The sequence below is a fragment of the Danio aesculapii genome, chromosome 5 (genome assembly GCF_903798145.1).
Source record: "Danio aesculapii chromosome 5, fDanAes4.1, whole genome shotgun sequence".
NCBI lineage: Eukaryota > Metazoa > Chordata > Actinopteri > Cypriniformes > Danionidae > Danio > Danio aesculapii.
Window position 1 is genome coordinate 5446363 of NC_079439.1, and position 25017 is coordinate 5471379.

General features: G+C 36.3%; 1 protein-coding gene across 2 annotated transcripts in view; it reads left to right on the top strand.

Moving 5' to 3' along the window:
• The window catches only part of mvb12ba (multivesicular body subunit 12Ba), a 59516-nt gene that overhangs the window by 29370 nt on the left and 5129 nt on the right, over nucleotides 1–25017 (top strand). For both annotated transcript variants that reach the window (XM_056457270.1, XM_056457269.1), the window contains exons 3-6: nucleotides 1227–1334; nucleotides 13483–13579; nucleotides 15433–15562; nucleotides 19838–19987. In XM_056457270.1, coding sequence (XP_056313245.1) covers nucleotides 1227–1334; nucleotides 13483–13579; nucleotides 15433–15562; nucleotides 19838–19987 — 485 coding nt within the window. The remainder of the gene's footprint in view (nucleotides 1–1226; nucleotides 1335–13482; nucleotides 13580–15432; nucleotides 15563–19837; nucleotides 19988–25017) is intronic.

Sequence of the window (25017 nt, forward strand, 5' to 3'; positions counted from 1 at the left end):
AGTGTCCACTCAGGATATTTCGTATAAATGCAGCATTAGATGTAACAATCATAAAGAAAATCATCAACAAAGAGAAGCAGGAATTATAATATATAATTATAAGGAATAAACAAACGTGTGTGACTAAACATTCAGAGTTAGTAACTAATGGCCAGCTTCCACTGAGTGGTACGGTATGGTTCGGTAAGCTTTTATGGCCGTTTTCACTGTCAAGGTACCGTACCACTTTTTGGATACCCTTTGCAGTTACAGTAACTTACACAACAAAAGGGTACGAAAAGGCAGAGCTCGATACGTAGCTGAACGCTATTGGTTTACAGAGATACGTCACTCGCTCCTGCAACAAGCCAGGAGAATGAAAACAAAGGAACCGACATTTTTAACAACACAGCCGAGACATTACACCGTAATAATATATACATATAATAACAAGCCATGGTCGAACCGAGCTCAAGACGACCACAAGGTTTGTTTGATGTACAGCCACATAGCCAAGAAGAAGAGCAGAACTGCCCTGTGCCCCATCGTTGTTTACAAGGCTGTCTAAAGCGTGAGTGGTTTCGCTTGCACTCCCCGCGCGTCTATATTTAAAATAACGAACTTCGATCTGCAGTTATCATCCAATCATGTTCATAGGAAAGTTAGTAATAAACATTTCTACACAAGTATTTATATGTGTAAAGCATGTGTTTTGTGAGAAGTGCTTCTCATATGATATGTGACATTTCCTTGAGCGAGAATGACATCGACTGGAACTTTCTGTTGTACACCACACCCACCCTTGGTATCCTTTTGGCAGTGGAAATGCAAGCCTGCTAAAGGTGACCCGTACCGACCCATACCGTACTGTACCAGTCAGTGGAAATGCGCCATAACCATCCAAGCATATACTCTCTGCTCACTTAAACAATTAACCTTAAAAACGATTTGTTGGCTGGTTGTATATGTCTGGCTTTCTGTTTGAAAAAGTTTTAATCTTTTTTTTTTTCTTATGTTGTTGAAGGTAATTCCCCACAATCCCTTGAGTAGATAATTAAAGTACATTATAAATGACTAACCTAGATTGAATCCTAAATTAGAGACCCTTTTTTTGGACTAAATCTGCTCTGTTTTTTGGATCCTTAATGTGAATAAATGTTGTGTCTTGATATATTGGTTCTCGAGAGAATTGATGTTCTGCAAATGGAAAAGCAGTATATTATAATGCATTATTATGTTGCTTTTAGGTTGCACAGACCACAGATGGGATTGATGCAGACTTGTGGAAAGATGGCCTGTTCAAATCCAAGGTGACCCGCTATCTGTGCTTCACCAGGGCGTTTTCCAAAGAGAATGTGAGTCATTTCTTCATCAGAAATTGTGGAGATTTTAATGGTAATATTACATAAATATATGCAGTTAAAATCAGAATTACTAGCCCTCGGTATAGTTTTTACCAAATTTCCTTTTAACAAAGATATTTTTTTCAACACATTTCTAAACATAATAGTTTTAATAATTGATTTATTTTATCTTTGCCATGATGACAGCACATAATATTTGACTAGATATTTTTGTAGATACTAGTATTCAGCTTAAAGTGACATTTAAAGGCTTAACTAGGTTAATTAGGCAGGTTAGGGTAATTAGGCAAGTTATTGTATAACTGGTTTGTTTTGTAGACAATCAAAAAATATTGCTTAAGGGGGCTAATAATATTGACCTTAAAATGGTTTTAAAAAAAAAACGAAAAACTGCTTTTATTCTAGCCCAAATAAAACAAATGAGACGTTCTCGAGAGGAAAAAATATTATAGGAAATACTGTGAAAAATTAGCTCTGTTAAACATCATTTGGGAAATATTTGAAAACGAAAAAAAGAATTCAGAAAGGCTAATAATTTTGATTTCAACTGTACATGTCTAGTCTGAGATGCAGATTTTTTAAAATACAGTATTGTTGTGAAGTATGAGTTACATCACTGTCAAAGTGAATTCCTGGAGGGCCTCAGCGCTGCAGAGTTTAGCTTTAATACTAATTAAAAACACGTGATCAAACTAAAGTACACCAATCTGAAGCTGGATCTATACTTTTGCCTGGCGCTGCATCGCGGACCTCCGCTGACTATGTGCGCTCCTCACGAAAAGGACGAGGCTTTTATACTTGCCATGTTCGCCGTGGTGATATTATTTGAAACGACAGGAGGCGGTCAAAAGAAACTGATCATAAAATCAGACTGATAAACAGAGAAGTAGGAAGTTTCCGGAACTTTGTCATATCATTAATAACATTTAAGATTTTTAAACAAATTATTTTTATTGTTTTTATATATTATTTTAATGACTAAAAGGATTTTTATAACCATTCAAGATTTTTTAAAACTAAACTTTCATGCATCACTTGCTTTGTTCATATCTCAGACAGTTCTACCTTTTTAAATTTTATTAAAATATTAATGACAACAGCCCCCGTGGGGACCCGGGGTAGAATAGGTCCCTAGCACCCCCTTGCTGATCGTAAAAGGCGACAAATGGGGCGACTTGTTTGCCGTGAGTTGCAACCCGTGTCTGTGGAGAAAGAGATCCTGGTATTTGAGGAATGTGGGTAACTGCGGTTCCCTCAACACCAACACAGTGCTTTGGCTCCAACTTCACATAGACGGGAGGTTGGATGGGCTCAATCCAATCAATCGGCTGGTCAAGACTTACTTTGTAAGACAATGGCTAAAGGGTCAATCGAGGAACGTGAACTTTGTTCTGCTTACTCGAGTATATTACCTCTGTATCCTTGATGCATAACTGGAGGATATCCGCAGCTCTATGCATCCCCTTGTTGGGCTCCGAGGTGGGTGAGGAGCAGAAGTAATGAAACAAATTCTATACAAATATGGCAAACTCAAAAAACCCCAAACGACTTAAATCAGATGACGACTCAGAGAATGGATATACGACTCCTCAAAAAGGTGATACATGGCAAAGATTCATAATTCTAGAATCAACCCAAACGGAAATGCCGCTGACAAAACTATCACCTTTTGCTATACAAAAAGGTATCGCTGGAATTGCAGGAACAGTTAAAGATGTGAAAAAACTCAGATCTGGACAAATACTAGTTGAATGTTTGAAAAAAACTCAAGCGGAAAACTTGATGCGTGCAAATATACTGGCCAATGTACCTATGAAGACTTTCTATCATCCCTCTCTTAACAGTAGTAAAGGAGTAATACGTACGAGAGAGCTGCAAGACATGGATGAGGCAGAGATCCAAATGGAATTGATGCAACAGGGTGTAATTCATGTAAAAAGAATTACAATCAGGAGAGAACAGCAGATTATCAAAACTGGAACCTATATCATGACTTTCAATAAACCACATCTACCAGAAAAGATCCATTTAGGATACCAGAGTGTACCAGTCAACACATTTATTCCAAATCCGTTAAGATGTTTCAACTGTCAAAAATTCGGACATGGTTCTGCAGGATGTAAAAATAAACCATTATGTACAAACTGTGGAGAAGAAGGACATGGACCAAGCTGTAATAAAACAGCAAAATGCAGCAACTGTAAAGCAGACCATCCATCTTCATCAAAAGAGTGCCCTGTATGGATAAAAGAAAAAGAAATTCAGAGAGTTAAATGTACGGAGAAAGTAAGCTATACAGAAGCAAGAAGAAAGATTGAAGAATCCCCAATGTTTAAACTCAAACGATCATATGCATCTGTGGTAAAACCAATCTTGAACTCTATAGAATGCCAAACAGATTTGACTTGGTTAAACAATGATAAACCTCAATGCCTAAACAAAAACCAAAACTTAAATAAAAAGAAAACCCAAAATGCTTCAAACCAGACTCAAATGGATGAAGATCAATGCCAGATAATAGAACCCAATGTTTCATCAAAAGGAAGGAAAACACAAACAACCACTACTGCTCAATCATCAAAGAATAGTTCAAGTAAAAAAAGTCACAAACCAGAAACTCCAAAAGATGTGGAAATGAAAGAGATCCTAACTTCCAGAAGCAGAAGTTTATCCCCAAAATGTAACCACAAAAGTACTGTTCTTGTTTTACCTACCTAAATATGAAGGACTGCATAATCCAGTGGAATTGTAGAGGGTTGAAAGCAAATTTTGCTGAAATGCAACGACTATCAACAATTTTTAACCCTATTGCGTTCTGCCTACAAGAGACTCACTTAGAACCAAATAACAAAATAACCTTTAAAAATTACAAAATATTCAATGCATTTGGTAGAAATGTACATAGACCTTCAGGAGGATCAGCTATAGTAGTTAGAAGGGATATAATTCACAGTTATGTAACATTGAATACCAATTTGCAAGCTGTTGCTGTACGCGTAACCCTCCACAAAGTTATTACCTTATGTTCCATTTATATCCCCCCTGATGTTACTATAACCTTACAAGATATGGATAATCTACAACAGCAGATACCATCCCCAGCCATATTCATGGGAGACTTAAACAGCCATAATGCGTTATGGGGAGGAAGCTACAGGAACTCAAAGGGAAAAGTAATTGAGGACTTCATTTTAAAAAATGACCTGTGTATATTAAATGATGGATCATATACATACCTGCACCCAGGACATGGAACTTACACTGCCATTGATATAACACTCTGTCATCCTTTAATAGCTCCAGATTTTTCATGGAAAGTCTGGAATGACTTAAGTGGAAGTGATCATTTTCCATTGATTATTACCTCATTAGGTACTCAAAGACAAAGAACCCCAAGATGGAACCTTAAAAAAGCAAACTGGTGCAGTTTTGAAATACAATGCAGTGAGAAATACAGAGAAATGGATCAAGTAAACCATAATTCAATAGAAGTTTTTACAAATAAACTGATTGAAATTGCAGAAGAAACCATTCCAAAAACATCAGGACACCCATATCGAAGAAATAATCCCTGGTTTGATGACAATTGCAAAAAGGTCATCAAAGAACGGAAAAAGGCAGAAAGAATATTTAACAAACATCCTACGAATGAAAACCTCATTAAATTGAAAATATTAAGATCAAAAGCAAGAAGGACTATTAATGAAATCAAGAAACAGAGCTGGAAACAATACATCTCAAATTTAACATCACAGACGCCAACTAAGAAAATCTGGGATATGATCCGAAAAATGAAGAACAAAGAAGGTGGATCACAAATATGTCACATAAATAATGGTAGCACCCAACTAACTAACGAACAAGAAATTGCCAACAACCTTGCAAAAACCTTTGAAAGAAACTCATCCATAGAAAATTGTCTTCCTCAATTCCAAAGAATACAAAGGCAACAAGAACAAAACCAGATTGACTTTTCCTCTGATAATGCTGAAATGTACAACAAATCCTTTACAATGGAAGAACTACAAAAAGCTTTGAAAAATTCAAAAGACACTGCAGTCGGTCCTGATAAAATCCATTATCAGTTTTTAAAGCACTTACCCTATGATGTGTTGTATCTCCTTTTAAATATTTTTAACTATATATGGACATCTGGAAAGGTACCATCTTGTTGGAAAGAATCTTTAATCATACCAATACCTAAACCAGGTAAAGACCACTCAGATGCCAATAATTATCGCCCTATAGCCCTTACCAGCTGTCTGTGTAAAACAATGGAAAGAATGATAAATGATCGACTTGTATGGTCACTGGAGAAGGACCAAAATATTAGTAATTATCAGTGTGGATTTAGAAGAGGAAGAAGCACAATAGATCATCTTGTAAGACTGGAATCTTATGTGCGAAATGGTTTTATTAAAAAAGAACACACTGTAGCAATATTCTTTGACTTGGAAAAAGCCTATGACACCACTTGGAGATATGGAATTTTAAAAGACTTGTATGAAATGGGTTTTAGAGGACATCTACCTGTTTTTATCTCTAATTTTTTAACAAACAGGTGTTTTCGAGTTCAGATAGGAACAACTCTGTCAAATAAATATATTCAAGAACTTGGTGTGCCACAAGGAAGTATATTATCAGTTACATTATTTAACATCAAAATCAATAGTATTGTAAATGCTATTGGTTTAAATGTATTCTGTAGTCTTTATGTGGACGATTTGTACATCTGTTACAGAGGAAGAAACATGAATACTATTGAAAGACAATTGCAACTTTGTATTAACAAAATGCACGACTGGTCAGTCAAGAATGGATTTAAGTTCTCCAGATCAAAAACTGTGTGCATGCATTTCTGTCAATTACGTTCTCTTCATCCAGAACCAAGTCTCTTCTTGGAAGAAGAACCTATAAAAATTGTAAAAGAAACTAAATTTCTTGGACTCACCCTGGATAATAAGCTCTCCTTTATTCCACACATCAAACTCCTAAAAACAAAAACCTTAAAAAAAATGGATATCCTTAAAATTCTGACCACAACAAAATGGGGTGCAGATTGTACTACAATGCTTCGTCTTTATAGAACCATGATCAGATCCCAAATGGATTATGGAAGTATAGTGTATGGATCCGCTAGAAAATCCTACATTAAAATGCTGGACACTGTACATCACACGGCACTACGAATCTCATTGGGAGCATTCAGAACATCTCCTATTCAAAGTTTATATATTGAAGCAAAAGAACCATCGCTTGAAAGACGACGTTTAAAATTAGCACTCCAATATACTGTCAAACTGAAATCAAAAAGAGGTAACCCAGCTTATCCTTCAATTTTTCACCCTGAATATTTACAATTGTATGAAGACAGACCCAACTACATCAGTCCTTTTGGAATACGCATGAAACCCCACCTGAAGAATTTGGGTGTTAATATGGAAAAACTTTCATTACCTGATTTGAGCCATATTCCTCCTTGGTGCAACACGAAAATAAGAATCTTAAGGAACTTAACCAAACAGAAGAAGTCCTTGACTCACCCAAATGAATACAAACAGGAATTCAAACAAATAACAGACAGCCTCCCTCATCATGAACACGTATACACAGATGGATCAAAAACAGACAAAGGAGTAACAGCAGCAGTGGTGTTTAAAGATGATGTTTTTGGTACTCGGATCCCAGGAGAAAGTTCAATTTACACAGCAGAAGCTTACGCAATAAATATGGCATTAGATCGAATGGAAAGGACACAGCATCGTAACTTTTTAATTTGCACAGATTCCAAATCCTGTCTTCAAGCTCTTGAAGCTTCTAAGTATGATCACCCCATAATGTCCATGATTTTAAAGAAAATGACAACACTAGAAAACCAGAAGTTCAACATTATCTTCTGTTGGATTCCAGGTCATATGGGACTTCGTGGAAATGAACTGGCAGATGAAGCTGCAAAAAAGGCTATCTCCTTGAATGTGACCGAATGTTTAATTCCTCCTGATGATTTGAAACCCACCATCAATTTATACATAAACGAATCATGGCAAAGAGAATGGGACAACTGCATCAACAACAAATTATATGAAATTAACCCGAAAATAAATGAAAGACATTTAGCAAATTATAATTTCGAAACCAGGCATGATCAGACGGTCTATACCAGATGTCGAATTGGACATTCTAGGTTGACACATTCATATTTATTAAATAACGAAGAATCACCTAAATGTAATATCTGCCAGACTGCTCTCACCATCAAACATATTTTGTTGGAATGTAGAAGTTTAAATTCCGTTAGACAGGATTTTTATAAGGAGAGTACTTTGATGGACATTTTTAAAAACGTACCTCCAGTAAGAGTTTTACATTTTTTATCAAAAATAGATCTGAAAAACCATATTTAACTTTGAATACATTTTTTGTAAATTTTATCTATTTATATTTTATATATTTGTCTAAGTAATTTATTTATTTATTTTTTTATATAATACGAATTTGTTTTTATCATGTAATAGTTTAATGTATATACATTTGGCCACGAAATAGCCATAAGTTGCTGATGTGGCAATAAATATGTAATAAATAAATAAATAAATAAATTAATGACAACAGAACATGGGTTGCTCTACAAATATAATTTTATAATAACATAAAAGAATAAAAGCAAAAAAGTACACTTTCTAAAAAATACAGATGTTTTTTTTCAGCTTAAAGTGACATTTAAAGGCTTAACTAGGTAAATTAGGTTAAAGTTAGGGTAATTTCTGTTATACACAGGGTTCATACGGTCATGGAAAATCTGGAAAAGTCATGGAATTTTTACATGGCATTGTCTAGGCCTGGAAAAGTCATGGTAAACAGATATCTGTGATATCTACTTGAATATAGGTTATTTACTACTTTTCTGTCATTGGCCAATCACTCTCACATTATTAGTGCAGTATAAGCATTATTGAAATCAATTTCACACAGATATAAATATAAATTGAAACTGAATAGACTGCTGCGTGTTTTACTATATGCTGTAATAAATTTGAACATGCATTGTTTTTCTTTTACCACGCATACATAGACATTGCATGAAACATTAGTTCATGAAAATTATCTTGAAAGTCTTGGAAAAGTCATTGAATTTTGGTTATAAAAATGTGTATGAACCCTGTATACAATGATTTGCCTAATTACCCTAACCTTAACCTAATTAACCTAGTTAAACCTTCAAATGTCACTTTAAGCTGAATACTAGTATCTTGAAAAATATCTAGTCAAATATTATTTACTGTCATCATGGCAAAGAGAAAAGAAATCAGTTATTAGAAATGAGTTATTAAAACTATTATGTTTGGAAAAGTGTTGAACAAAAATCTTCTTTCCATTAAACAAATTAGGGAAAAAATATACAGGGGGGCTAATAATTCTGACTTTAACTGTATATTACATTGAACTTGTTGACGTAGATTGGTTCAAAAATATAACAAAGCATTAAGGTGATTCAGATCCGACTCTTTCTTTTGACAGACTATATGTTTATTTATAATGCACTTTTCTAATGCACAACTTTGCAGACTGTTTACATTAAATTACAGCTATGTTACATAGTGCAAGTAGGATATTTTTTGAAAGCCTGTATCTTTAACACAGCATTAATTCAGTCTAAAGGCTGAAAACAGGGTTGAACTTTTTACATATTTAATGCGTGCTCATGCTGGAGTGTTTATATAACATAATATCTTGTTGGAGCTGAAGGGCTCACTATAATTTGTCACAGGATCTCCTCTATTTGTTTTTTTAGACAATTTCTTTTTGTTCATGGAAACAAAGCCGCTTCCTCTCCTTCAGTCTCTGTGGTTTGGTCCAGTCTTTTTAAAACTCGAGTGAAAAGAACTTTAAGGCAATATTTGTGGTTTAGTTTTGCTTTTATGAATGTTTAGGGATTCAGCAACTGTTAGTTTAGTCTCGGTGAACTCATACATCTGAGTGTTGACAAAACAGCACATGTAGGAAAACCCTCAGGATATCTGCTAATGAATGAAGAGAACCCCAACACTTCTTCAAGTACATTTCTTTAATTCATCTCAAACTTAAAATGAAATCGATCTTAAATTATATTTTACAATTTCCAAAAAGTCAAGACAACATCAGGATGGATACAGTGAATCTTTAATTATATTGAAACCAATATATTATATCTCTTTGCAATATATTTATCCTTTTGACCTATAGGGGTCTTTATTAAGAGACATCTTTATTAGATGTTGACTATATTTTCATTTTTTGGGGGGGTGGAACACTCATGTTCGGCAATAGTTTGGGATATTTTCATTGTCAAATGTAACTTAATATTATAATCATGGTTTCCGCTACATTCATTCTTCCATGGCGGCGCGCCACGCCAAAATTCATCCCGCCACGGTTACATTACAGCTTTTTATTCAAAACATTTTATTTTTTTAATAGCGGGTGATAATCGCACCAAAACGTATTAAAAGGTAAGTGAATTATAACCGTGTGAACTTTTCTGTAACCGAACGTTGTAGTGCTGTGCGTCATTTGTTGAACCCTTTAAGGTCACATGCTGACTGGCAGGTGCATGATGCGTGAGGCCAGCTAACACGACGTATAGCTGTTTCATTTTACTTCAGGACGCATTAATACTGCTCTGTAGGTCTATTGGTGACACTCATAAATATTCCTAGCAAATCTAATAAATGTTGGAGACATACTCGTTACATAAACGCACTAAATCACACTTCTGCAGCATTGATTTAAGAGCGCACAAGAAGATCTGCGCTCAGTGTTGCCAAATGATGCTGACTGTTTCCAACCCAAATGCTGTTGAGATCACAAGCTTTTTTTACACTGTTCTAAGCATATGTATGCGAAGAACGGGGGCTAAGCCATCTCTTTGGGAGATCAAAACATGTTTGAGGGCAGACCGGGGCTGGCGGGCACGCCGTTGCAAAACCGCCCAAATTTTCACTACCCGCCTATGTCACTTTTTACCCGCAAAAATAAATTCAAAACCGCCCAACCTGGCAACACTGTCTGCGCTTGAGCAGCGCGTATTTGAGGGCGCGCATATTTGAGGGCGCTCAAGAAGCTTTGTGCACGAGCAGAGGAAATCCGCGCGCAAGTAAAGATTCGCATGCTGTGAACACATGCAGATAGGGGTGTCAAAATTAATTGTTTCTTCAATGCACTGCGAAGCAGACTCAAACAATTCGATATTGGTTCAGTAATAATCATAACCAGTTATTATGTACTGACGTTATTAATCACATATGCATTATATGGCGGTAGCTTACTATAGCTAGAGACGAGACCCAGTGTAATTAAAACGCTCCAACTACTTAAAATACAGTATAACTATCATATTCACTATATATATAACTGTGCACAATTCACTGCTTGTGAGTTTGCTGGACAGTCTTCCACGGATAGGAAAGTACATCAGAACCCAGATCTCTCTCACTCTCTGTGGCCCCTTTGACTGGCTGACATTTTCGCAAGGTTTTATCTCCTCTCTCGGCTGCTACAACAATGACGTTACTTGTGAATCCAGAAACGAGCGTGTCTGCAGAGCGAGTTTTCTCCACGTGTCGCCGTCTATAATGGATCAGCTGATCGCCGCCACTGTTTAACATCAGTTTCCTTGCTGAACAGTGCCAGCTGACCGTTAGAGCCAATCATTGGCTTTTAAGAACTCGCTTAACAATGCTCAAAAAGCAAGCAGGATAATATTTACAGCTAGACATTTAAATATGTCTGATGATAATACTATGTAGGCACATTTATACATAGTTTCAAAACTTTCACGACAACCGTAAAGCAAAACAAAATGGATTGATGTCATGATAATCGTAACCAAACCGAAGCATGAGACCAGTGTAGGTTCACACCTCTACAATCAGACAATGCTTCTATTTTCGTTCTTGCAGTCAATTGCAGGAAAAACGATTGATGAAAGGTTTATGATAAACCGCTGTGAGTTTGAAACTGTAACTGCAGGCGCTGTGTGATGTGCGCGCACATGAAGCGGAGTCAGATTTGTCGTGGGAGTCAGATTTTGATCCAACACCTGAGCATTGAGCACAGATGACTTTATGACAAACACAGTGTATAATATAAAGACAGAATGTGGCGGACAGTCAAGAGCCCTATGCTGGATTCAGTGACTGGCACACATCTCCCCTGCTGCTGTTTGGGCTGCTGTGTAGGCTCTGTCAGCTCACTATGTGTGTGCGCGTCGTAATAGCCATCACATGCGTTTGTTATAATCATCATAAATATGCCACTCAAACTAAATACAATCTTACATCAACAACACATGGATAAGAACAAATGATCATATTAGATTACAAACAACCCAACGAGTTGTTTACCACATCGATGCTGTTATGTTTACACATAATATTTTTCCTGAGGCGATTTAAACCAAAATATCTGTGTTAAACATATCTACAATAAGGAATATGGATACTTACTGAGTCATTAACGCACAGCAATACCACACAAAGAAAGGACGGACTTTGAAGGAATAAACAATGTGAGGAAGGCTCCGTTATAATGCACTGAACACGTCTGAACAAGCTCGACCCATGTATGCTCTTGGCAGGCAGTTCCGTACAATTACGTAATCTATCTGCTTAAAGATATCGGCCTAATTTTAACAACAGACAGATAATGATAACATTAAAAATAGCATTTATCGGCCGATAACGATATGGCCACCGATATATCGTGCATCCCTAGGATCTTTATTATAAAGAGGCTTGTCACAGCTTCCGGTTTATGTGGACTTAAAACATTCTAAACTATAATATCCTTGGTTGGTTGAACTATGGCACAAAAGTACTTTTTTGGTAGAGGAAGCTGGTAAAATTCTCATCTAGCATCCGCACAATCTGCACTGGCGCCCCCCAGGGGTGTGTCCTCTCCCCACTGCTCTTCTCCCTGTACACGAATGACTGCACTTCAAAAGACTCCTCTGTGAAGCTCTTGAAGTTTGCAGACGACACCACACTTATCGGCCTCATTCAGGACGGTGACGAGTCTGCTTACAGACAGGAGGTTAAGGAGTTGGCTGTCTGGTGCAGTCACAACAACCTGGAGCTCAACACGCTCAAAACAATGGAGATGATAGTGGACTTCAGGAGAAACCCCCCTGCTCTCCCCCCACTGAGCATCATGGACAGCATTGTGGCAGCAGTGGAGTCATTCAAGTTCCTGGGCACCACCATCTCTCAGGACCTGAAGTGGGACACTCACATTGACTCCATTGTCAAAAAAGCTCAACAGAGGCTGTACTTTCTTCATCAGCTGAGGAAGTTTAACCTCCCAAAGGAGCTGCTGAAACAGTTCTACACCTCCATCATTGAATCAGTCATCTGCACATCAATAACTGTCTGGTTTACCTCAGCTACTAAATACGATCTCCAAAGACTACGTCAAATAGTTCGGACTGCTGAGCGAATCACTGGTACAACCCTTCCTACTCCCCAAGAACTGTACTTATCCAGAGCGAGCAGAAGGGCTGCCAAAATCACTCTGGACCCCTCACACCCAGCACACTGCCTCTTTGAACTTTTACCTTCTGGTTGACGCTACAGAGCACTGCGCACCAGAACAGCCCGACACAGAAACAGTTTCTTCCCTCAGGCAATCCATCTCATGAACACTTGATGATAATAATTGTGGATCCAACATCACTACTTGCTATACACTCTTATACACATATACACTTATTTAACAACACACTTTACATGCCAATTTGCACATAACAGCTGCACATATAACGTTGTATATAGTAATAAACATGTTCATACACTTGTCAATCTGTATATTTGCACTCACTACTTCTATTTTTTAAAATATATTTATTATCTGTTTTTTTTGTCCTGTCTCTGTAATCCTGTTGCACTGTAGAAGCTCTGTCACCAAAACAAATTCCTCGTATGTGTGAATATACCTGGCAATAAAGCTCTTTCTGATTCTGATTCTTACGTTTCAGTAAAAATGAATGCTGTAAGAAGTAAAGTAATGATTTAACCTAAAGTGAAGGAGAACATTTGAAGGACACTGCTATAGAAGTTGTCTATTTACATTTTGCTGTATGTGCTTTCTTTTTTTTTCTCCACAGAGTCATTTAGGAAACGTGCTTGTAGACATGAAGCTCATCGACATCAAGGACACGCTGCCTGTGGGATTCATTCCCATTCAGGAAACTGTGGACACACGTAAGAGCCCCACGCATTTACAGTTCACGCATTCTCAAAATGCAAAATGTGAAGTCCAGCTTAGTTTCGAAGCATTCGTGTTCACACTAGGGCTGCACACTATATCAACAATGATCATAGTAACAGTAACTGATAATAGTATATGCAATGTACTAATTCATCTCGCTCTTTTTCGACCATGATGAAATGTATTTTGTTTAAAGGATTGTTTTAAGTGTATGATTTGTTTTTTGTTTTTCCTAAATAAACAAATCAACTCAAATATCCATTTCACAGAGAAAGGCAATAAATAAAATGCATTTTATGTGGCAAACATTTGTGTGCTGCATGCATAGGTTGTTAATCCACATCTGACCAAACAGATGAGGCCTTTACTATCTTGGTCACACTTTACAATATGGTTTTATTAATGTATTTGCTAACATTAACTATTTATGAACAATATTTGGACAGCATTAATTAATCAAAATTCAACATTTACTAATGCATTATTAACATCCAAACTCCTACTAGTTAATGCACTGCGAGTTAACATGAACTAACAATGAACAACATTATTTCTATTATCTAACGTGAACAAATACTGTAATAAATGTACAGTTCATTGTTTGTTCATGTTAGTAAATGCATTAATTAAATGCAACATTATTGTAGAGTGTGACCGGTATCTTAAACCCTCGGACAATAGAGGAAAATTACAACAGCCAATAAGAAGCAGGATTTCTGCTGTGATTTTTATTTAATTTTTTTTTTTAATCATTAGTGGTGTTTTCAAAATCTAAATATTTGCATATTTGTGATATATTTGGATAGATTGGAATAATTTACCTGCTAACATTCGATCCATTACATTATTTAAGGTCTTTAAGCAAACTTTAGCATATTTTACTTTGGACTGTATTTTTTTTTTTCTTGAGGATGTTATTATTTATGTGGTGATTTGATTCACTGATCTGTATATAGTTTTTGTACTATACGTGTATGTATATGTATGTGTATATATATATGCACATATATATATATGTGCGTGCGTGCGTGCGTGCGTGCGTATGTATGTATGCATGTATGTATGTACTGTATGTATGGATGCATGTGTATATATATACGTATGTATGTATGTATGTATGTATGTGTATATATACGTACGTATGTATGTATGTTTACTACTCCAACCCCCCCCCCCTCTTTATACGCATGTATGTATGTTTACTACTCCACCCCCCACCCCACCCCCCCCCCTCCTTTTTTGTTTTTTGTTATGTTTTTTGGATGTTGTGTAAGTTATGTTTTGTTTTTGTCTTCTGGTGTTATTAATGGTACATCTCAAGGGGTTTATCCCAATGAATAAATATCCAATATAAATATATATTTTTATTACAAAAAACTTAGTTAAAATATCTATTACCTGTTTATTTGAATTTAGTATGATCATAACATAAATTATACATTTTTAAATTGCTGATAAAATAACACCTTAAGCAAGTTGTAAGTAAGAAACTTCATTATCACAGCGCTCAATATAACATCACATATTATTCCAGTATCGTGCAGCCCTTGTTCACATACTTTAGCCAGCGTGAATAAAACCACTGTAAATAAACCAAGGAGCAACTTTAACCAGCATTAAAGAGATGCTTGTTTGCCAGTAATGTATTTGCTTTCAGACGTGCAGACCGATAATGAATTCAGCCTCCTTTGTGGGTTTAGTTTCTGTTTCATGTTAAATAATTAATCGATCGTGTGTGAAATGATCCTCTTTGATTTCAAGCGCTGACCCCGTTCTGTCTGTTTTCTCTGTCTGTTGTGAATCTCCCTTTCACTTTCTTCATGGTGTCCTGTTTGTGTCTCTGCAGAAGAGCCGGCGTTCAGGAAGAGGAGGTTATGCATTAAGTTCATCCCGAGAGACTCCACTGAAGCCGCCATCTGTGACATCCGGATTTTAGGACGCTCGAAACAGGCTCCACCACAGTACACCTTCATAGGGTCAGTTAGTTACACTACATGGACAAAGCCTTTGTGGTGTTTGAACCACACTTCATTAGTGTTTCACAAGGAAATGAATAGTAATCTGCATAATAGTAATATTATATATTATTATATATATATATATTATATATTAATATTTTTTTCATAACTAGTAATAAATATTATTTTTGAATTCATACAAGCATAGTTTATGTATATTTATTGATAATCAATTTAGACAATTAAACTGACTTTACAGGCTGTAAATGTAACATGGTAAAATTAGTGCTGGGCTAAGATTAATCGTGAGTTTGTTTTGACATAATACATGTGTGTGCATTATATATATTTATTATGTATATGTGATACACATACATAGAAACATTCATACATTCATTTTCTATTCGGCTTAGTCCCTTTAATAATCAGGGATGCCCTTCCAGCTGCAACCCTTTACTGGGAAACACCCATACATTCTCATTCTCACTCATACACTACGGACAATTTAGCTTACCTAATTCAACTATAATGCATGTGTTTGGACTGTGGGGGAAACCGGAGCACCCGGAGGAAACCCACTCGCGGAGGAAACCCACAGAGGAAACCCACAGGGAGAACATGCAAACTCCACACGGAAATATCAACTGACCCACTGCGCCACCATGCCGCCCATATACATAGAAACTATACATAACAAAACTATATTCAAAATTGTGTTACATAGATATTTAAATTTACATATAATTTGTAATATATGCATATATATTATTTTATATCTGATAAATACAAATTTTCTCAAATATATGCCTGCATGTATTTATATATAAATAATAAATATACACAGTACTAGGGATGCAACGATTAACCGGTTTCACTATTAACCGCACTTTAATTCGTCACGGTTAATTAATCGTAAAGGCTTCTCCACACCGTGTTTCTGCACGAAACAAAACTGCGGCAACTGAACAAAGTTATGCCAACTCTGTGCTAAAGTTCCGAGCTTGTACACCGAGACTAATGACCACGCACACGGGATTAACTTTGACTGAGGCTATAACTAAGGCAAGTTCATTATTTCCAATGCAAGGACGCGCACATGAGGCAACATGCTCACCTTTTCCAGCCACGCTTAGTAGGGTATATGCCAAAGCATGTTAATAGGACTTTTAATTTGCCAGTAACCTGGGTTAATCGCTTCCGGTGAACTGTATGCAATTGCAAAATCGGCGCGTTTAAGGTCTGTTTTCTTTAAAAAAATCAGCAATCTCCTCTGGCTGAGTGATATCCAATATAAAGTGGGTCTCAGATTGTACATAAGCACTGCATTAAATTACATTTTTCCCCGCCATGTCTTTATAATATGAGCATTTATTTTACCCCAGTATATTCAATGGAGCTTCTGCGCTAACCTGCCGATTTTGACAGGCGCGTGCGAGTAATTGGCTTTTTGTCTCGTTTTTTTTGATTAAGCAACTAAATGAATGCCAAAGTCTGTTTAACTGATTGTAATGTAATTACATTACAACATCCATGCTGTAAATGGAATCGTATAACCGGTCACTGGAAGTTTATCAGTATGGGAAACACACTAGCTCGGCATATACCCTGTTGAGATGCCAGGGAGCTTCTGTGACCACAGGAAATGCAAACGGCTGAAGTTTGAGGAAGACGCAATGAAAAGTACACAGGTTTGCAAAACCCACCTAAAGTTACAAATAATGGCTCCGATAAGATCGATCATGTGGTGAATGTTGATCTGCCAGCCGAGTTCAATTAAGTGTTTTCGGAGAGAATGCTGAAAGACTCTGTGGATCAGCTGTTTAATGGTCTGAATCTCAATGCGTTGCATTCACTGCGCGTTCAGAGCAAATAGCCGCTAAATGTAAAATCTAACACTGTATACATCATCGCCAATGAAGCTTACGTTTACTTAGTTTAAACTGAACCTGCGGCTCATGACAAAGAACGGTATTGCGCAGGTGGGCATCTTGAGAATCCCGCTCTGCCCCGCTCATATATTGGGTCGGCTGACTCGCCTGCTTTTTTCCAAAAACACAGAAAAATGTAAATCAGAGCATAATGAGACTGAGGATTAAAAATGATAACCATTCTTCCTTCCTTTCTGTCCGTTCTTTCTTTTATTTTTCTATTTAGTTATAGATCACTGCTTTGCAGCTTTCACCATTAAATAGAATGATGTATAATAATATCATGTTTGTTTTGTAGCAGATTGTTTGCTACAGCAATTGTAGCAGAAATATTACTTGTTTATTAAATTGACATTCATATAAAAACAATTGCAAAATCTATATTTCTTACTGCAATGCTTCATTTTTGCTTCATCAATGCTTCAAATCGCAGATTTATTTTTCATAATGTAACAGTAGGACTTTTTTATAGCAGATATCTTTCATTCAAGCACATTTAAGGCAGCATAGTAATAAGAAATGCAATTCATTGTTGGTTTTGGCAACTTTATGGTCATTAATATTTTATAAATATTAGACATTCATTTTGGAATTATTGCACAAATATCAATATATCATCACAGCATTAGTTAGATGTTTCTGGTTTTTGTTAGTCCTGATTGATGTTGTTTTCAAATATAATGAATCTGTTAATATACAATTTTCAGTGGTGCTCATTCATTTTTGGTGGGTGCTCCTAAATTTTTGAAGTTGGGAGCACCGGTGCTACCAAGTAAAAAAGTCAATTTCAAGCCCTGCATTAGGCAGAGGCTATTTTTTATTTATATTTATTTATTTATTTATTTATTTATTTATTTATTTATGTCATTAATTTTCTGTGTAAAATATTACTCATGTTTAAATAAAATAAAAATAAAAACAACAACAACAATTACTTTAAGCACAAAAAGAGAAATGGGCTTTTGTTTGTTATTAATATTATTATGTGTTGTATTAATTGCTTACTGAGCAGCAATAAATAACACTTTAAAATATAAGAAGTTTTCATGTGATTTTTCTAAACTAGTAGTGTTTTGAAATTAATAAATGCATAATAATGGCGATAACCGTGATTATTTCTCAGACTATAATCGTACAACCAAAATCTATAATCGTTGCATCCCTACACAGTACACTCACTTATGTCAAAACAAACTTTTATTTTGCATGACATTAATTGTGATTCATATTTAAAATATCAATATAATATCAATAAAGCACAGTTCATTAGTGTTTCATGAATAAATGAATATTAATCTGCAGGTGGGCAGTGAATGAACAATATGTACATGATTTTGATATTTAATAATCAATAATGGCCATTATAAAAGTATAACGCACAATAAGTTTATATAATATAGGAAATAAAGGCAAGCAATCAGTTAGATTTGCAGAATCAGTGTATGTGGTTATATAAAATAATATATTATCTTTGCGCTCTGCCAAAACACGTTACCTGAGACCAAGTAATAGATTCAAAAGACAGAAGAGTCGTTAGACAGAGACGAGATGAATTAAATATTACATTTAACAACTATAATGAGACGAAATCTAGTGGAAGATCTTTTATGAACTGTCCGACGTGCGCTGCTCTCATCTGGGGAGCTGTGCTCAAAGCACCCGCTGACTGCCTGGAGCTCAAACGTGTGCATACGCTGCAGAGCATGCCAGAGTGTGTGTGGTCATGTGACGTGTGTTTTCAGCAGTATAGTGTTGAAGGAGATCTGTTCAGAAATGCTAGGTGAAACGCAAGTGTGGATCGTTTTTATTCTGAAACGCTGTTTTAAAACTAAAACGTAGCAGTGTAAACAGGGACTATGTCTTTGGCTGGCCTGGGAACACCTCAGGATCCCCCTAGAGGAGCTGGAGGAAAGTGTGGGGTTCTCTCCTGAGACTGCTGCCCCCGTGACCTGGCACTTGAAAAGCAGATGAAAATGAGTGAATTAAATGAAATGAAACAAAAATCATTTTATTATTATTAACTTTATGAAATATTTCTAATCTACTTCATAAATGATGCTCCTCAATGAAATAATAACTTTAAACAATGTTTTTTCTTATTTAAATGTGCATGTTTTAAAAATTTATGTTTTAAGTTTTCTCTTAGAAAAGTATAGAAGTATTAGCATCATTAAATATCATCAGTAGTCTAAAACCTATTAAGACATCATTGCATTTTTTTATTGAAATATCTCAGCCTGAAGTATTTGTGTATCTCTGGTTGACATCCAGATGAAGCAGTATTTATATAGATCAAATGAAATGCATCTGTGTGTGTGTTTGTGTTTCTGTCTGGTGAAATGTAGTTTCGTTTATCCTCTTTCAGAGAGCTGAACAATATGGGCATTTGGTACCGCATGGGGAAAGTGCCACGAACTCAAGACTCTTCACCTGTACAGAACCACTCCAGCAACAACACCACCAATAACATCCAGACGCTCACCAACAACTCCACTCCAGCACCAGTCATGCCCAAGTATGTGTGCGTGCGTCTGTGTGTGTTTACATTTGTGTGTCTGTCTGAAACCTGAGGAAGTGTGAATTGCGTTTGATACAGACTGCAGCAGAAAAAGAAAGATCTGAAAGGAGGAAAGGAAACCAAAACGAGGGAAAAGAAACATTTTGTTAATCATTATTTTGGTTCAAGTAAACCAGCAGGTCAAGAATAGCATTTCTTATTTTTTAGTATTAATTAAAGTTGCATTTTTAAGGAATTCCTGTGTATTTCTCAGCAGAGTTTCCATTGGAAAACCCTACTAAAAGACGAAAGATTAAATTCATATACTAAGTCAGATCAACATGAAATTACAATTCACACCTCTAACAATCCAGTCACTCACTCATGGATGAAATCAAATCCCAGTCAAAAAAACACTATAATATTGTGAAATATTGTTATAGTATAAAAGAACTGCTTTGCATTTTAAAAAGGGCTGTCAGTTATTGTTAATCTTAATAATTAAGTGTAGCCATTCAGCAGACCCCCTAGTTTTTCTGGGAATTACCACCACAAAGTCATTTTTATCACCCAAAAAAAATCACCAAAAAAATCGTAAAAAAACTAGGGGGTCTGATTTAATCTGTTTGCAAATGGAATTAGTTTGAGACATGACCTCTAGAAGAAATTATGGATGAAATCAAATCCCAGTCTAAAAATAATATTGTGAATAAGGGTGTCACGATCCTCTAAATCCTCGATTCGATTACATTTTCGATTCTAAAGTCACGATTTGATTTTCGATTTAAAAAAGAATCCATGTTTTTGTGGTGCCTGCGGAGATGCTCTGCCATGTTAGTCATGCTGCCGGTGGAATAATGTGGTATGCGTACTAGGGTTGGGCGATGTCGACCAAATTGGCATCATACGATATCTAATATGAAACATCGTGATGGACGATGGCATCGTTGTCTCGGGCGGTGGTGAATTAATTATGAATAATTAATTAATTCATAACAAATTAATTATTTGTAGCCTACCGTTTAAACTACCTGACCTGCATGGTCCCCATAAACAAAGGTGCACAACCAACAGGAACCAGCCAACAGTATCTGAGGTGTTCGCTAAAATTACTAAGTACAAGTGTGAAGGTGAAAGATTGAAGCAGTGTACTGACGTGCTGACTGCCTGGACCCGCTGTCTCGAGCGCATGACAGTGTGTGTGCATGCCTGTGTGTGTGTGTGTTCACGTGATGTGCGTTTTCAGCAGTAGTGAGGAAGGAGGGCTGCTCAGAAATGCAAAACGCTAGTGTGGATGTGGATCGTTGTCGTTCTAAAATGGCATTTAAAAACTAAGACGTATTAGTGTAAACAGGGCCTGAGTGTATTTTTCGCGAGCGGATTTGCAACGGGGGCGGGGCGGAGGATCGAGATGCCGCATCGTCTATCGGCCCAACCCTAATACGTACATAGCAGAGCTTGCAAACTGTGTTTTCTTTTGTCGACAACACGAACGTTGTCAACATAACTCACTGGAAATCCAAAATACTTCCACACCGGCGACTTCATTGAAAGAGGAGAGGGTTCAAGTTCTGTCGACAGGTCTCCTGCGTCTGCAGATCAACAAGCACTTCAACAAGCGTGTTTTTATTCCACTTGGCAAGCCAAGCTGTGACATGGGGGCCTGGCAGCATCGACGATTCCATTTTTTGATTCGATACTCGAAATTGAGCATGAATTTCGATCGATTTCGATTTAAAATCGAAATCGTGACCCCCCTAATTGTGAAATATTGTTACAGTATAAAATAACTGCTTTGCATTTTAAAAAGGGCTGTCTGTCGATTATTATTGATAATCGTATTAATTAAATGTAGCCATTTAAAATATTCGCATATGGAATTTGTTTGAGAAATTATCCCTAGAAGAAATTCTGGAGTCATTTTTGTGTTAAATGCGAAGCACATATACATTACAAAAGTAATCATATATAGATAGATGACCTGTTTCAACACAGAATTTAATTGGTTTATTTTTGTTATTATCTCTATCAGTGGTCCTCAACCACCGACGGTCCGCAGATCAATTGGGTACCGGGCCGCACAAGAAATCATTAATTATTTCCGTTTTATTTATTATCTGAGTCTGAACGATCTTTTATTTTGAAAAATCTTTCATTTAAAAAAAGACTGACTGTATTCTCTCGGTTAAACTCAGTCACTTGAGCGCCCAAATTTAACCCACAAGCAGCAAAATGAGTTAAGAAACAGACGACTTTGGAAAGTTTCTTTCCGGGGAAAAGACCCAGTGAAGAAACAGCGAACTGCCAAGGAATAGATCCGCAAGCCTTCTGTCAACAAATCAGGTGAATCCAGCATGTCTGTGCAAGAAGATCAACTGCTGGAGATCGCAAATGACGGCGGGCTTTTAGGGTCTGTTCACATGTCGTGTCTTTTCTAGAGTTCATGCAAGTTCGTTATTTCCAATGGAGGAGTGCAGCTTGTGCACTCAAGTGGTGTGACGCGCTTGTGCCTTCCAGACGCACACAGTTGAATGAAGCCCACGAGTCGCGTGACAAGAACCGGCCGATCAGCTTCAGCTTGAATGAATATACACATTTCGGTGGAGTAATTATATCAGACTGTGGCGAGGGGGTGGGGCCGAGAGCTGTGGGTACGGAACAAGACCGGCGCGTAAGTGAATAATGAGAAGCACCTGTGGTGCACACCGGCCTTGAATCACACGGTAGGAGCTCTGGACTATTAAGAGGAGGAACGTGAGGAAATCTCCGTGAGGTTTTATTTTCTTCATTAAAACTTACTTATTAAAAGTTGTCGATTCTCTGCCTCCTCCTTCCCAGTGACCAGGTGGCCGTGAACACAGACAAACACAGAACACCCAAACACTGCAGTGCTTTGTAATTTTCTCCATAAATAAAACTTGTATTAGAGTGACAGCAATGTTTTGTCAGCTTGTCATCCTCTGAGAAAACGGTTGATGGTCGTAAGTAAGTAAAGGTTTAATTATATAGCACCCTTCGCAGACATTGAGTCACAAAGTGCTTTACAGTAAGAGAAAACTAGTAAAAGACGCATAACAATAAAAGAAAACGTGTTAAAACATATTAAAACTAATTAAAAATCCAAATACAGAAACACTAATACTGTTAACCAAAAGCTTGACCAAAAAGATGTGTCTTAAAATGCTTTTTAAAAAGTTCAACTGATCCCAGAGTTCTCAGTGCTATCGGGAGAGAGTTCCAGAGCCGTGGGGCCACCACACAGAAGGCACGGTCACCTTTAAGACGAGTTCTGGGAATGGCTGAAAGGTCTTTGCCAGAAGACCTCAGAGACCGGCTACATGAGTGACTGCTTAAAAGATCTTGAATATACAGGGGTGCTTGACCATGCAGAGCTCTATATGTAATGACCAGAATCTTAAAATTCACTCTAAAACCGATATGAAGCCAGTGAAGTGCCTTAAGCACGGGTGTAATATGTGACCTCTTGCTGGTGTTGGTTAAAAGCCTCGCTGCTGCATTCTGCACAACTTGCGATCGATCCATAGAAGATTTGTTCAGACAAGTCGTTTGGTTGGATGCACTTTGGTTACCAACATTTATTTTTTCATTTATAATTTACTGTCTATATTGCTATTTATAGATTTTTCCATCCATCTTTTGCCGCTCCAAAACAGGTTGGTTACCAGCATTTTTTTTGTTATTTATTATCTATATTGGTGTATATATATATATATATATATATATATATATATATATATATATATATACACCAATATAGATAATAAATAGGAATATTTATATATATATAAATATATATATACACATATATATATATATATATACACATATATATATATATATATATATATATATATATATATATATATATATATATATATATATATATATATATATATACACCAACCGAGTGAATTTATCATTTTTTAATAAATATGAAATAATTTTGTTTAGGGAAATGACTTAAGAATAGTCCATTGAATAACTGTCTAAAAATATAACACAATATTAAGTTATTATTTATTGAACCGTTGTATAAAACATCATGTTTCCACTGGTGATATCAGTGGTGCATTAATTAAATAAAAAAATGTAATGCATTGTTTCCTACCAAAACTAATTAATTAAATATGTTTAATTCTAAAATAATTGACAATGCTGAATAAAAGTAAAACATCCTGTTTTACATGATAGCCCCCTTTAAACTGACTAGTCGAGCATTTCGAAGTGTGTTTATCACACGTCTGATGTTTATGGTGTTGTTTGTGTCTCTGGGTTTTCCTTGCCCTTGGCGTTTCTCTGTTTCTCCAATGGGAAGTGTCTGCTCCAGCTGTTTCCTCTCGGTCTGTCTGTGCTCTGGACACTGTCCGCCTGTGATACTGTCATATTTATAACCGGATACAACAGCACTGAAGTCACACACAACCACAAATGCGTCTCGATGAGTTTGTGACCGTTTCTGTCTGTAGCCCCCAAACATATACCGTACATCTGGACTCGACATTTGTTTCTAGTGGTTCACAACAATTAAGCCGTCATATCATGGAAAACATGAGATTTACCATTACCATTTGTTTATTTGATTAGATTTTTACCTACAGATATGATTTCACAGCATTAACAGTGTTTGCAATCTTTAAATTACTGAAATAAAAGCAAAACCCTTACAAATGATTGCTTTCCAGAAGAAATGGTGTAATGGTTTAAAACCTATCTGTACATTTTAAGACTGAACAATTACGTCAATTCAGAAATCGTTTCCAACACGGCTGGTAGAAATGCAGATGTAAACACTCATTCTTCCATCTTTTCCTATGTCTTTCTTCCACCTGACTTAAACAAACTGATAAATAAATAAATAAATAAATAAATAAATAAATAAATAAATAGTTGTATTTTCTGGTTGTATTATAACAAAGAGAATAAGAAATACTTAAACAGTATGTGGCCTAAAACAACATGTATAATGATGGTCTAAAACTTTTGCACAGTATTTCAGTATTTGTCAAGGTTGTCAGATAAAAAGAAAG